At 31.5% G+C, this 14,436-nt stretch overlaps 2 protein-coding genes, 1 long non-coding RNA gene and 1 other non-coding gene across 6 annotated transcripts in view; 2 read left to right on the forward strand and 2 right to left on the reverse strand.

Moving 5' to 3' along the window:
* Nucleotides 1–14,436, reverse strand: part of LOC145938383 (uncharacterized) — a 238,741-nt gene that overhangs the window by 6,743 nt on the left and 217,562 nt on the right. Inside the window, exon 5 of one of the 2 annotated variants that reach the window (XR_014425709.1) lies at nt 1,626–1,745. This is a non-coding gene — a long non-coding RNA (uncharacterized LOC145938383). Of the gene's footprint in view, nt 1–1,503; nt 1,746–14,436 lie in introns of those variants that run through there. The other variant, XR_014425708.1, reaches the window with a different exon arrangement.
* Nucleotides 79–7,345, forward strand: LOC145938379 (superoxide dismutase [Cu-Zn] 5). Of its 2 annotated transcripts, none has more exons than XM_083041924.1 (5): nt 79–215; nt 3,649–3,713; nt 4,279–4,494; nt 4,728–4,978; nt 6,932–7,345. In XM_083041924.1, the coding sequence occupies exons 2-5, from the start codon at nt 3,657–3,659 to the stop codon at nt 7,032–7,034; spliced, it is 627 nt and encodes a 208-aa protein (XP_082898050.1). In that variant the 5' UTR covers nt 79–215; nt 3,649–3,656; the 3' UTR covers nt 7,035–7,345. The 2 variants fall into 2 exon arrangements, with proteins under 2 accessions (XP_082898050.1, XP_082898052.1); XM_083041926.1 differs by lacking the exon at nt 6,932–7,345 and adding an exon at nt 5,517–5,896 and having other exon boundaries at nt 80–215.
* Nucleotides 9,515–13,045, forward strand: LOC145938375 (CD63 antigen-like). The gene is made up of 5 exons (XM_083041921.1): nt 9,515–9,838; nt 10,342–10,530; nt 10,884–11,048; nt 11,566–11,784; nt 12,112–13,045. Exons 1-5 carry the CDS (start codon nt 9,767–9,769, stop codon nt 12,175–12,177), a joined length of 711 nt encoding a protein of 236 aa, XP_082898047.1. The 5' UTR covers nt 9,515–9,766; the 3' UTR covers nt 12,178–13,045.
* Nucleotides 13,668–13,739, reverse strand: Trnad-guc (transfer RNA aspartic acid (anticodon GUC)). The gene has a single exon. It is a non-coding gene; the product is annotated as a tRNA-Asp (tRNA).

Genomic DNA, 14,436 nt, shown 5'->3' on the forward strand with positions numbered 1-14,436 from the left:
ATCTTCGATGATCGTCCGGTCACCGAGCGGTGTGGAGCATAATCGTTTACGAGATACTTCGCAGCTGATTTGCCTGTAAATCGCGGGTGGGGGATCAACATCAAGATCCCGAGCGTGAATATAAGTAGAATGGGTCCAGCAACTGTAATCAGTCAGTCAGTCAGTCAGTCAGTCAATCGGTCATTCAGTGTTCAGTAAAATCGTGTCCGCGCCCGGTAGGTTTCCTTTCACTTTTCGTGTGCATGCTCCTCTCTCGTCAATCGGTCGTTGATCTATTGTATCGAAATTTCGCGTCCACTGCGACAGACGTTTCGTTACGTAATGCGATTTATCTGATCACGAGCGCATCGTCACGTAAAAGACTTTTCTTTTTTTTCTTCCGCGGTAAATTATTGTTTTTATCTTCATTTTTTCTTGTCTTATTTTTAAGTTTATCTCTTATCGAAAGCTTTAAAGTTTTTACAACTGCATATGTTGTCAAGTAAATTTTTTTTATGTACAATGGCTCGATTTTTTTTAACAAATCCAAAAACTTTATAAAGTTGAAAATTAGCATAGACATGTTTAATTTTTCAAAAAAATCTCAACCTGTAGTTATTATATCCAAAACCGATAACGCGCGATATTTTTTATTATGTGTACACGTGTATATAAATAAAGTATAGATAACGAATAAGTAATCACAGTATCGGTGTATAGGAAATTTTTCTGAAAATTACGATTTTATCTTGCTGTAAAGAATCTAACTATACTATATATATATATATAACACGTTATTGTCGGAAATGCAATGGAAAACTACATTGCAAAGCCGACTCGTACATTAGACTGGAATAGACTCCACGAGCATGGCACATTAATCCATAATGTCGATATACCTATACACATGGCATAGATACGCTAATGTTAAATTCAGTAATTACGTGGCCAATTGCGCAGTTTATCGGGGTTTAACGTTGCAGATAACTGATCTCAAATTGAAGTTTCATGGGCTTTCCACAGTAATAATTTTAATTATCGCAAATCGTGCAATTAATTACGGAAGAATACAATTCGACATCTATATTATATTTCTTGCAAAACATTATTCGTTCAATAACGTAAAAATTATCACGGAGAAGAATTAAATCGCGCTTTGCTTATAAAAAATTCTTTTAAAAATAAATTTATTGAATTATCGTATAAATGATGTTATCTGTAACTTCTTTACCGTTTGGACTTTTATTTGAATACAGTATCTCCAAGTCTATTTCAACATTGTCTATAAATACATGCTTCGTAAATTGATTTTAAATCATAACTAATAGAGAAATATATTCATGCATAATTCATGAATCCTGATTAATCTAGAGGTAATGTAGAGCCAATGAGTATGTTCGAGCATGTAATATGTAAAGTCGTTCCCAAGGTGGAAATGAAAATATGTTGCTGTGCTATGTGCTTGTTAGGTATCCGCGAAACGCGATATCAATTCGCGCCGTGCTTATACGTTAAAACGCATGAATAAAGCTGATCGATGAAGTCGCGCAGGTATTGTAGTAAATGCCTTGACGTGGATCGATATTTTCTGGAAGCTATTTCATTCGCGAGGTGTTTGCCGAGTTCGAGTTGGTGCTTTCACTTACCTTTTTTGCGATATCTGATCCATCGAAAAATTCCACAATGTTATACTCTTGAAAAACTCGCAAGTCCGTTGCCGCTATTTTTTGGCCGTAAACTTCCCAACCACCGTTCGCATGTATAAACTGGAACAATAACAATAACATATATATCAATAAATAATATAAATTATATAATATGACAATAATAGTAGTTTTGAAGAAGCAATTAAAAAGTAAAATATATCATTGATATAACAAACACTGAAATATCTATAATATATAATTTGATAATATATATAAAATGCTTAGGAAGAAATATTATAATGTTGTATGCTAATAATATCAAAAAATTGATAAGACTCTCTTCAATAAATGTACTTGTAGTAACGAAGTGAGGTAATAAGAAAGCAGGACAAGTACGATGAGAAGAGAATCTAAAGTGGCTGTACTTTAGATGCAATCGAGATGATGGTAACAGGAATATCTGTATTGGCACTAATTATATCAAGACTGATAAGAATTTTTCCAATAAATATATGCTCGCATTTTATAAAGGTACGAGAAAAGAACGCGCAATTTGGAATGTCTGAAATTTTATATAATGCGCTAACTAAAATTATATCGAAAGTTAAAAAATGCTAAATCTTTGTAATAAATATGCAAAAAAATTATGAAAATGATATATATTAATAGATTTGAAACAGCGTTTTTTTGAAATGTTAATAAGATAATAACAGGAATAAAAGATATTCATTATGTGGAGAGATACATAGATAAAAATCTGAAATATCGAATTTGATGAGTCTAACTTTTACATAATATTATCTTATTGTTATAGTTTTACATAAATTTATGTATATAACTTACAGATATAAATTTAAATAATTGATCAATTGTGTGTAAGAAAATTATAAATAAAAATTAATTCTAAAATTCTGCAATGCGATTCTATATAATTATTCCAAATATTCGATAATATTACGTTACCCTTGATACACTTTATTATATATGAAGTTACATAATCTTATCAATTTTTCGTGAGGCTCTTAAAAATAAAAAATACGAATTCGAAATGTTAATTAATGATTCTATTTTTAACTCGGTATGATATCATTATTGTTATTGTTTTATTGAAATTACATAATCCTACTAATTAATCATAAATAAAAATCTCACGTGCGCCGCTACTTGTTACATATCTCAAAGGTCATCTGACAGCTCAGGAACGACCAACAATAAGAGATTGTATATATATGTATATAAGTGTGTGTATATTTCATACATCTAACAGACGTAATAAGGGAAAAAAAACGACACGATATATGATTGACTGATTGTAATATCATTCGATAACGTAAAGTGATTTCACCTTCCCCGCTGACCCAGAATTATTTTATCTACGCGTATTTTCTTTTGTACGAATTATATAAACAGCTGTTTGTGAATCGCACGAAAAACCGCGTCGCAAGAATATATCGATTAGTTTCTTCCGTGTAAATCTACCACCCGTACGTTAATAGGTTCGTCTGATCTAGATGCGCACCGATTAAATTACTCTTGTGCACGTGAGGCACGCACAAATGGATCCAGATCCAGATCTAGAAATTACTAATCGTTTTTTAATAGACAAATGCGGTGAGATCTCTTCCGGAGTAGATTTAATTTAGAAACTGCTTTTGTGACTATCTGATTGTAATTTTCAATCGAAAGATTGTTCGAGCTTTACGCATCTTCTCTCACAAACCTAAAATTATATGACGCAATATATTGTATTTGTCATCAGAATTACATTTATAACAATTATATATTTCATGAAAAAATTGCAATAAAATATTGCAAAAGTATCTTTCACAGCGTATACTTTTATACGTTGTGACAAAATCGAAGAAGAAATAATTTAAAGCGATAAATAATAATTATTATTGCAGCGACTTTATAATCGTGATTATTGCACACATAGCGATGACTTTGGATGGAAAAGAAAGAAAAAAATTATTATTGATATAATTTTACACATGTAGTTACTTTTCTATCTTTCTATTTACAGTTTACACGATGAGTCGAGTGGTCGCATTATTACTATTGGCAGCTGTAACTGTCGTTACAGCCGAGGTACGTATAACAATCCAAATATTGCGCACACTAATCCGTTTTCGCGATAATGAATAAATCATCAGTCGATTTTTCAATATAATATAGTGCATGACAAATTATTATTGTGACGATCATTGATAGTAATACATGACATTCCATAAATTGGAATAGTCATCAAACGATATCTGTGAATAGTAATGTATTTGTAATATGATAAATATATGTAATGTAATATGATAAATGGAAGAATATATGAAGTATTTTTGAATAACATCAAAAGTTTCATTCACAATAATATACAAATGTCAGAATGTAGTTAATTAATTTTTTAGAAGAACAAGAAAATACGAAACTTTGTCTTTTTCTCTTCGATAGCACTTTTTTTGTGTTTTCGATTTCTTAAGCCTCAAAAGATTTAATGTCGAAAATTAAGAATCTGTGAGAGAAGTTGACATCCAATTAACTTTCCATTGAGAGAAATTTCGCTCATGATTTGGATGAAGCTTTTTGCTGTTTTTCGAAAAACACGTTAGGGTTTGCCGTTGATAATCGTATACTGATCGCGTCGAATCGGCTCGATTAGGAGTTGGTGGCGATCGTTACCCTAAAGCCGCAAGACGCTGCAGTGAAGAATGTCACGGGTAACTTGAAGATCGTTCAGTCCGTCCCGAATGGGCCCGTCGTCATCACCGGCACAATCCATGGACTTTCAGAGGGGCCTCATGGTTTTCACGTACACGAGAAGGGAGATTTGAGCAATGGTTGCACATCCGCCGGAGCGCACTTCAATCCTGAGAACGTGAGCTCTCGCAACGATCAATCTGCCTTTTAATCTCTCTTTATGTTATAATTAATTTAATTACTGCGTCTGAGCATGTGAACAATTTTCTATTCCGATATGAAATTTTAATTTTTGTCACGATTGTTTCTATCTTATCGTAAAAATCCAATGATCCAATAAGTTTCCGCGTCTCTGCTTTAATAATCTCATTGACTATATTTTGAAATCCACTCATATTATTAATTCGTTAGAAGACGCACGGTGCACCGGAAGATATTGTCAGACATGTCGGCGATCTGGGAAATATCCAAGCTAATTCTGATGGAGAAGCAACAGTAAATATCACTGACAACAGAATTTCGCTGAGCGGACCGAATGATATTCTGGGACGATCCATAGTCGTTCATTCCGACCAGGACGATCTTGGCAAGGGCAATAGCAGCCTCTCTTCGACAACCGGAAATGCCGGGAGCCGTTGGGCTTGTGGTGTTATTGGTGTCCAGTAAGTCATCCCTTTATTCTGTTCTCTTGTAATCTCCATTTTTTTCAGACAATTCTTCGTATTTACATTTTCAGAGTATAAAATTTATATCTTTTTTTGTAAGCATCTGTGTGTCATTTATAATTAATAATTACAAATTACACATAAGTAATAATTTGCACATTTTCAGTGAAGTAATAGAATTGAGTTCTTTATTTTCATTACTTTATTATGTTTATTTATGGTCGATCTATTATTTGTCGCTAAATATCATTGCAAATTTGCTATGTAAGTATATAATAAATGGATAAAAAAAATTACAGGTAGCAATCAAATATCGCTGTTTAATGTAGTAAATGCTTTTCTAATTGTCTATAGTATTGTTTATTATACTTTATGTATAATATTAATGTTATAATATAATGAATAATATTTAATTTATTATCATCAAATTATGACATTAATAGTATTTGTATAACTTAAATGTTCCTCGCATTTTTGCTTTTTGCACGAAAACAAAATTGGATTGCCGCGCCTCATTGTGTTCTGCACATTACAGAAAGATCTAAAATACTCCGGAAGGAAATATCAATGGTCAACGGGACAAGAGTAAAGGAAATTCATCATCCTGATAGATTTGAATATAGAAATACACCCCTATATGATTGAATTAACATTGTTGAAACATTGTTCGCTTTTTTTCAAGACGCTTCTTCCATAAAATATCACGTCTTATATATGTCCTATGTGATTTGTAAGAAGATTTGTCGTTTGTTTAATAAATTGAATCACAGACGTAAAATTAGTATAGGAGCGACGTTATGCGCAATGGAAATCTAATGTAATTCTCTCCCCTGACTGTGTTACTCTGCAACGTCTGTCCGTCTTTTATATGTAAATTTGATGATACTTTAATAAGTGTATATTGTTTCGCCTCTCTGTATGTTTATTCCCTTGTGTATATCCCTCCCTCTATCTGTTTCATATTTGTGTCTTTCTCGTTTGATCGCTTTTCTGTGGAGATAGTGCTGAAGATAAAGTAAAGAAGTGTAGATTACAACAATAAAAAAAATATATGTTGTAATGTGAGAATACTATCTCTATAAATTATTTCATGATCACGTACGTTTAGATCGAAATGATACGCGCATTATGCATTATGCGCGAATTAAGAGAAAAGCCGGCTAATCTGGTTCTTTTTTTTGCTCGGGCTGTATTTTCACGCTAATAAAGCAGTATAATGATAATACTTTGATAATTTACGAGTTTTATTCTCTGTGAGATAATATACACAAATAAAGTTTAAAAGATTAATATATATCCCCGCTATTATTTCTCCAACAATTATTCAAAAATAACGTCAAAAAATTGTATCACATCGCATTAATTGTAAAAGTTGTTAATGTGTTATCGATGTGATCAGAACCGTTATATAAAAAGAGAGTATATTTTTCAAGAAATATAATAAATTGAAAAATTGTTTAACAAGCTTCTTTGTACATCGCTTACGTTAGAGAAACACAGTGTCTTATTTACATCAATAATATTTATTACACATTTTATCCTTTTATATATGTGTATTATATGTGTTATGTGTTATATTATGTTATTATGTGTATTCGTTATTCGAGTAGTATCAAATACACATATACATTTAATGCATTCGAGAATGTTTGCGATATTTGCTACTTATAATTAATATAATCAGCCTACAATTTATTTGCAATTCAGATTTACAGTGCGTTAAAATATAGAACGCATTAGAATGCAGTTGAATGCAGATAGAAATCTTACGTCTCACTATGCATTAATGCGTTTCTACGTAGACTCGCGAAAAGCGATACAACGCAGCTCGCGACGTGATGTTATTTCATCGTCGGTTTGCGGAAATCCTGTTTATACAAGCGCGTAATGAGATGCGCAATTCAGTTAAGAATGTAATTATCGATCCTTTCCCAATATTACTGCTTCCAGGTCGCCGACAGACAGTTGGAATTCTGGTTCGTTTACCACGCCGAATGTATCGACCCTCATGATATTCTTCCTCGTCGTCGCTTATCAACATTTCAAGTTCTAACGATCCCGCGGGGGCTCGAAGTAATTTCGCATCATCTTGTACGAGTATAAATAAATTAGCTAAATTTGCGTTTGCGCGCAAACTAAAGCAGGGAGCAACGAGAACTCTACAATCCCATCGATTATTTGGCGACATATATCAACAGTGAAGAATAACGAAAATTTTTAACGACAACCGGAATATTACAGAGTAACGAGGTATTAACGATTGTTGTCTTGATGTAAACGTGACTTAAAAAAAATACTAGCCGATTACACTATAAATCTTATTGTGATAAACCGACGAAAAATAAGAAGACGCAATTGCATTTATTATGTACCTGCGAATGTCAAACAACTTGCTCAAGTTAATGCATCGAAAAATTAATATCTTGGTCTTTTAAATAATGAGAATAATGAAAAAAAAATAATGACATTTTTTATATTTGTATTATTCAATATTACGCAATTTCAACATTACGAAGAAACACTTAATTCGCGCGTGCGTGCGCCTTAAATCTGAGCTAGAAATGATTTTTGCTTGAAATAATATGCGTAAATATATTATTGTGTTTTAATTTGCAATATTGTATCTACTTCTATAATTAATTGAAAGATATGCAATACATAGTAAACAATATATAAGTGTCACTTATAGAATAGTCAATTTCACTGGCGGCGTTATTCGTATACTTAAATACAGCACGATATTATTATATTCTATTTGTATTCGTGATGTGTACTTTTGGGCAAATCTTAGAAATGCAAAGTACATTATCGTTCCTCGATATTTTAAATTTTAAATGCAAACATATTTATTGATCAAATTGCAAACTTTGTTCTGTGTACGTCTCTTTCAGCTCAGTCTCTTTATTGTTAATATTATTGTTAATATTATTTATAATAAGAAAGCAATTTGCTAAAATAAAATTCTTGATTGATGTAAACGTCATCTTGTCCTCTATTATCAACGTTTCTGCCTAACACATATGCACGAGCGTAATTATAAAATCATTTATTAGTGAATTAGTATATACATAGTAGCTACACACTATATTATACATAGCTAATAGCCTTATTAATATTACAAATATGTATGGATTTCATAAAGAGCAAACTAGAAAAAGAGATGTTTGTCACGATGAACTTTAAGTCATGGCGTGTTATCGTTATGCATGTACTATTACGTGTGGGTGCAGCTACCTGAAGAATGAGCACGGCAACTATATTTATCACCCTCCCATTAACCTATATACGTGCCCATGGCGCGGCACGCGAAACGGCAGATTTACCTGCGAATCCTATATGCATGCGAAACGAGCCGCAAAAACTTTTCTAGAAGTTGCTTGAAAGAAAACTATTGCGTATTATATAGACGCCTATCGCGGACATCGAATCACGAAAACGAAAACGTGCTCGCAAGTCGATTGTGACCCACTTTATGTGTACGAGCAGACATGTAAATAATGTGGCATTATTGAACCGCCGAGAGGGATGATCGTTCAACGCGATGTGTTCAGTCTGTCTGATCTCCGATAAAATTGTAGTTTGCGTTCGCATCCACATGCATCGGGCTGTCGCTTCGCCGCAATACAGTGCGAAGTAATGCGTTTAGAATTAATTAAAGCGTACGCTGAAACAGCGTTCTATCATTTTACAAATTGGTAAAATAGCATCGCTATATCGCGTGTCCCTCGTACATGTTAAAAAAGATATTGCCAAAAAAGTATATCATTGAATAAAACAATTATTAAAACAGAGTTAAATAAATGTGAAAAAATATAAAATTCATAAATTAATAAATTCTTCTGTATAATGTATATAATAAATTATGAGAATAAATAAAAAATACTAGTAAATCTATTTTTAAGCATTATTATCTCTGTTTTAATGTAGTGCCTTCGAGTAATCAACCTCGCGAGATATTGATTAAATAAGCTATTTTCTCGCATGCGAATTGATCAATATTTTTATCGCTTTTTCTGTGGATATACTGTGGTAATCGTTATTAATCTCTTAAATATCTCAACAGGCGAATCCGTTTATCATGTCAGTAAAAGGAAACTTATCTAAAAAGCATCATATATTTAAACATTTTAAATATACGAATAAGGATTAACGAAGACGGAGATCAATAGTTAACGTCTCACCGACATGCGAAATGTAATTGAAGAAAGAATCTTCGTGATTTCGCGCGTTGTCGACGGCTTTCAGATCGATAGCCGGGCCAGGCGCGAGTCGAAGAGGACACCGAACCCGAAGCCGAGGGTGGTTTCACTCGGCGAAGCGTGCCTTTACGTACGCAAATACCGAGAGCGTGTCCTCTTTTCTTTTTTTATTTCTTTTCCCTAGAAAGAGCCAGGTAGGCCCGGGTTAGCGGTGAGCAAGGTGACCATGGTTACCATCGGCGACCACATCATCAAACCCTCTGCCCGGGATCGCCGACCAATGATAGGCTGGTAATGCGACAGCCGCGGCAGGACCCCGTGCATCACCATGAACAACCAATGAGGCCGTGTCTGCCTGTCTGTCGTACCGGGGGCCTCGAAGCCGAGGATTTCGATCGAAGCCCTTCGTCGCTTAGACTCGGACTAAGGGGCACCACCTAGATTGTTCCCACTGACTGTACGGCCGTCGCGCGAAACACAAGTCGGTCGATTATGCGTCTGGCTTTTTGAACCCCGCGAAGTGCCGTGAGGTCGATTTCAAATTAGAGTAATAAAGTCGATATAATAAGATCAATTTGTGAGACAAATGGTCATCATGGAGTCCTGCGGGATGAATGTTATCAAGTACATTCTCTTCATCTTTAATCTAATCTTTGCGGTGAGTAGAGCGTGACAAGAGCAATCTTCTTGAGAATAATTTAAATAGCAAATGTCCTTTCAAAATTACCTTTCAAAATAACAAGCATCTTCTTTTATTTCTTTGTGATAATTTTCCTGCGAGCTTCCGAGGATTTATTCAATTTTTATTGATTTTTCTGGGAATGCACAAGACCACTTTTAAATATCTATCTTACACGTAAAAGAATTCAATGATTTGTAATACATTTTTTAAGTCCTTTTCATAGTAGTGTTTTCGAGGATTATACTTCAAATATATTGAGTATATAATATTGAGAATGTAATTTCGTTCATTCTTTTATTAAATATTAACAGAGATCATTTTTAGAAAGTTTATAGTAAAAGATACTTTTATATGCAGTATAAAAATATGTATGCACATTTTTCATTTAAAAAATTTTTATAAAAAATTAAGAAGGTGTGAAGCAGAGACTTTTGGAGATAAAGAAAAATGCGTGCAATTGTTGAAACCATTTTTTCCAGATATCCGGTATAGGTATCATCGCGGCTGGTGCGTGTGTAATAGCGGATGTTGGTGAATTCACTCATTTTGTAGAAGGCAGAATATTGGCACCGCCTATAATACTCATAATTGCGGGAGCTATCGTTTTCGTTATAGCTTTTCTAGGATGTTACGGAGCGATCAAGGAGCACTACAACATGTTGATCGCCGTAAGTTAAAAAATGTACCGCATAAAATAAAAGAGCTCAAAGCGATACAATTTTATATTTGCATTAAATAATTATTAAAATAATTTAAAAATATAAATTATTTGTCATAAAAATATTGACCATATTCAAGAAAATTTAATTAATTTGAATCATAAATTTTTCAACTATTTTTTCTATTCGATTTCTAAGATCGAAATATATATATTTGATCTATCTTTATCTGTATAGCTTGTATAATCTTTATTGTATAGATTTCTGTTTGTGAGAGAAAGCAAAATAAATAATTTTGAATAATAATTTTAACGTGGTAAAAGAATCAGATAAATGAAATTGATGTCAAACATAATTTATAGTTTGCGGCCGCGCTGTTAATAATATTCGTGATCGAGCTCGCGGTGGGCATAGCGGCGGCGGTGTTTAAAAACGATTTCAGCATGGTGATGAAAGACACCTTGAAGGAATCAATCAAGAATTATACAGAAGCTGACAGGCTGGCCTGGGATAACGTACAGAAAAAGGTCAGTATACTGAATCTGGAACGTAGTACGCTAATGGGTTTGTCAATAACGTGATATGATAAAATCGATATAGTTTCTGTTTCATGAAAAAAACAATGTAAAACCGACAACTCCCATAATGATGATAGGTTACATAAAATGAGCATTGCGTGCAAGAATAACCGAGCAATTAAAATCATTTCATTATTGCGAATGCATTCACTACTCTAACCTGAGCTCTAACTTTGTGGCTCTACCATATTTTAACAATTTTTTTTATACTTTAAACTACTTTCTTCTTAAACTACTTTTTAGGCAAACGTATTCTTTGTATCTTAATATCTTTTCCTTACTCTTCGAGAAACCAAAATAACACAACGTATATTCAAAAAGAAATAATTAATTGCCAATTAAATTAAATTGTTAATTTAATTGTTGCTTAAATATTTAATTATTGTAAATTAAAATTAAATTTCTAAATAATTGTTTAATTAATTAAATCCCATTAATTCATTAATCTTTTCTGTTTGTACGATAGTTGCAATGTTGCGGCGTGGATGGTCCCAATGATTGGAGCCCGGCTAATGGATTCACGTCAAATTTTCCGTCCTCTTGTTGCAAGCAAGATATGCAGGTGATTTGTCAGATTGGTACTACATCGGCGTATCAGGAGGGTTGTTTCGACAAGTTGGCAATGCGAGTCCATAAGGGCGCTACGGTTTTGATCGGCGTGGGTATCGGGATAGCTTTCGTGGAGGCGAGTAAATTTTTTGTTTCATTTATTTTACAAGATATTTTAATTAAATATGTCAAGTCGATACTGTATCAGAATTTGCTTCTTGCTCTTATTGAAATCAAGCTAAACAAGTTTTAAGCAAGAACTTTAAATGAGGAAAAATAAATAAATGTCTGGATCTGCTGACGCAGAAATAATATACATATATGTATATTACTTCTGTTCTAAAAAGGATTATTCAATTAAAGAATTATATGCTGATATTTAATATAATTAAAATAGAAAATATATTTCATAAATTAGCAATATATTCTAAATCCTGATATAAAAATACATTATCTTTTTTAGATTGCTGGTATCATCCTTGCTTGCTGTCTCGCTGCAGCCATAAAAAGAGACACCGATTCTAAATAAAACGAGGTGCATTAAATTCAATTTATATTGTATCAATTTAACCGCAAAATCCGCTGTCTCGTCGAGTTTAAAAGTTCCGATAAAAAATCCCGATAAAAAAATTTACATTTGATCGTATATCGATGAAGAATCAAGAGATCAATACATTCTCCAAAAATTAATTATTAATACAAATTTTATTTATAATATAATATCGAACATTAAGTTTCCGCGCGTTCTTCACGCTCGCGCTTATCTTTCAGCAGTACAATAGCAAATCTAAATCTCAGACTTTGTTGATAACTCGATACATTTATTTGGAATTATACCGTGCTTCTGCTTTTATATACAATAAATCTGTTCCTGAGAAAACTAGAAAGATATATTTCTAGAATAGACAGAAAGAGAGGGGGGCATGATATAGATTTTTACTTTTTAAATATGCATATATCAAAATAATTGCTTTCCATTAAAAGTTATGTCGTTATAATTATTAGTTTATAATTATAATTGATATTATACAACAAATACCACAATATAGAATGGTTGTGGATATAATTGGTGTGTTGTTGACATTTGTCACATATTAGACACACATATATTTAATATCATTATATATTATATATTATATTTCATTATATATTATATCATTATAGTATATGTGTTATATATATCGATATTTTACTTATCAAAAAATCGATCTTTTGCGTGATTATGATTGTATACATGTATTCCCAATGCAAATGTAATTTGTATAAATGTATGCTTTCTCTTCCATGTGCTATTTATATACATCTATATATTTTCCTACAATAGCTATTTTATTTTTAGTATAAGAAAAATAATTTTTGTTATTTATGTGTCATTTTCCTATCTATAGCTATAAATATTTTAATTTGGCATATTTATTTAGTATTTGACATATTTACTTAAGTCTGTTGTATATTTATTTAATATTTGGCATATTTATTCAATATCTGACATATTTGCTTAATCTGTCTATTATATTGTTTTATATTTTCTATAAGTACATAAATAGCAAAGTAATAATCTTCTGCTAAAATAAATTAACTCTCATGTGTGTGTGTAAATATGTTATGTATTTAAATTATATAAATTTTTATATTTATAAAAATTCTGACACATTTGTAAAATATTAACTTAAAAAATTTCCTAAATGCTATACTCTCAATAAAATAATGACAAAATATTCTGGGAAATTAATTATTTTCCATAATAAAAGTATTCATACATGAAAATTATCTACTCCAAATTTCACCATTTTTAAAAACAAATCTTTTTCTAGATTTAGAATTAATTTATATTTATATAATTAATTTATATTTTTAATTACGAGTTTTATAAAAGGTAACAACTTAATTGAGCAAAGGTAACTTCAATTAATAAAATATTTAAGTTTTAAGAATTTTATTAGAGTATGTATAGATAAAAATCAAATATTTAGTACATAATTATGACACGGAATTTAAAAAAAAAAAGAAAAAAGAAACCTCCCCGGCGGGGAATCGAACCCCGGTCTCCCGCGTGACAGGCGGGGATACTAACCACTATACTACCGAGGACTCTTGATATAATTGCAACTTTTCGAGCATTATAAATGCTTATCAAACTTTAAAATCCTTAATTATAAAATACAATAAATATGACCTTTATATATAATAATTACGTTATATTTGTATGAGTATACCTACAATGTGTCATATGTGTAAAATAACTCCAATACATTTTCGTATTTTATCGATAAAGTCGAAATTATTAATACCAATCACTGATTTACTGTTCATAATTACACTATTAATTTAATTTTATTAGGAAGAGAGGAATCATAAATTATTAATTTATCAATTTTTATATTTTATTTTAGATAAAAACGGCAATTATTTAAATAAATTTAAATAAATTATCATTAATAAATAGATTTATATGTATTCGGCATTTATTTTTTTTAATAAATAATTGGATTATAATCGGCGTAATCCGGATATAATTATGCCCGTCGTGGAGACATAAAACCATAGCACAAATCCCCCTAATAACAATTCATTCTATAAAAAAATTATAAGTCTTGATATTTTATAGCATTTTTAGTACATTATTTTTTATCAAATATGAAAGATAATGTATTCTACAATATTCTACAAACATTACAAATTGAAACATAGTTTCCCATAACAATGTTATAAAGTATCAAACGTTAATATTATAACGCATATACAATTATAAAAATGTTATTATTGTATATATTTTGTAATAGTAATA

The sequence above is a fragment of the Prenolepis imparis genome, unplaced genomic scaffold (assembly GCF_030444845.1).
Source record: "Prenolepis imparis isolate NDT839.2.m4 unplaced genomic scaffold, iyPreImpa1.0 SCAF_7, whole genome shotgun sequence".
Taxonomy (NCBI): Eukaryota; Metazoa; Arthropoda; class Insecta; order Hymenoptera; family Formicidae; genus Prenolepis; species Prenolepis imparis.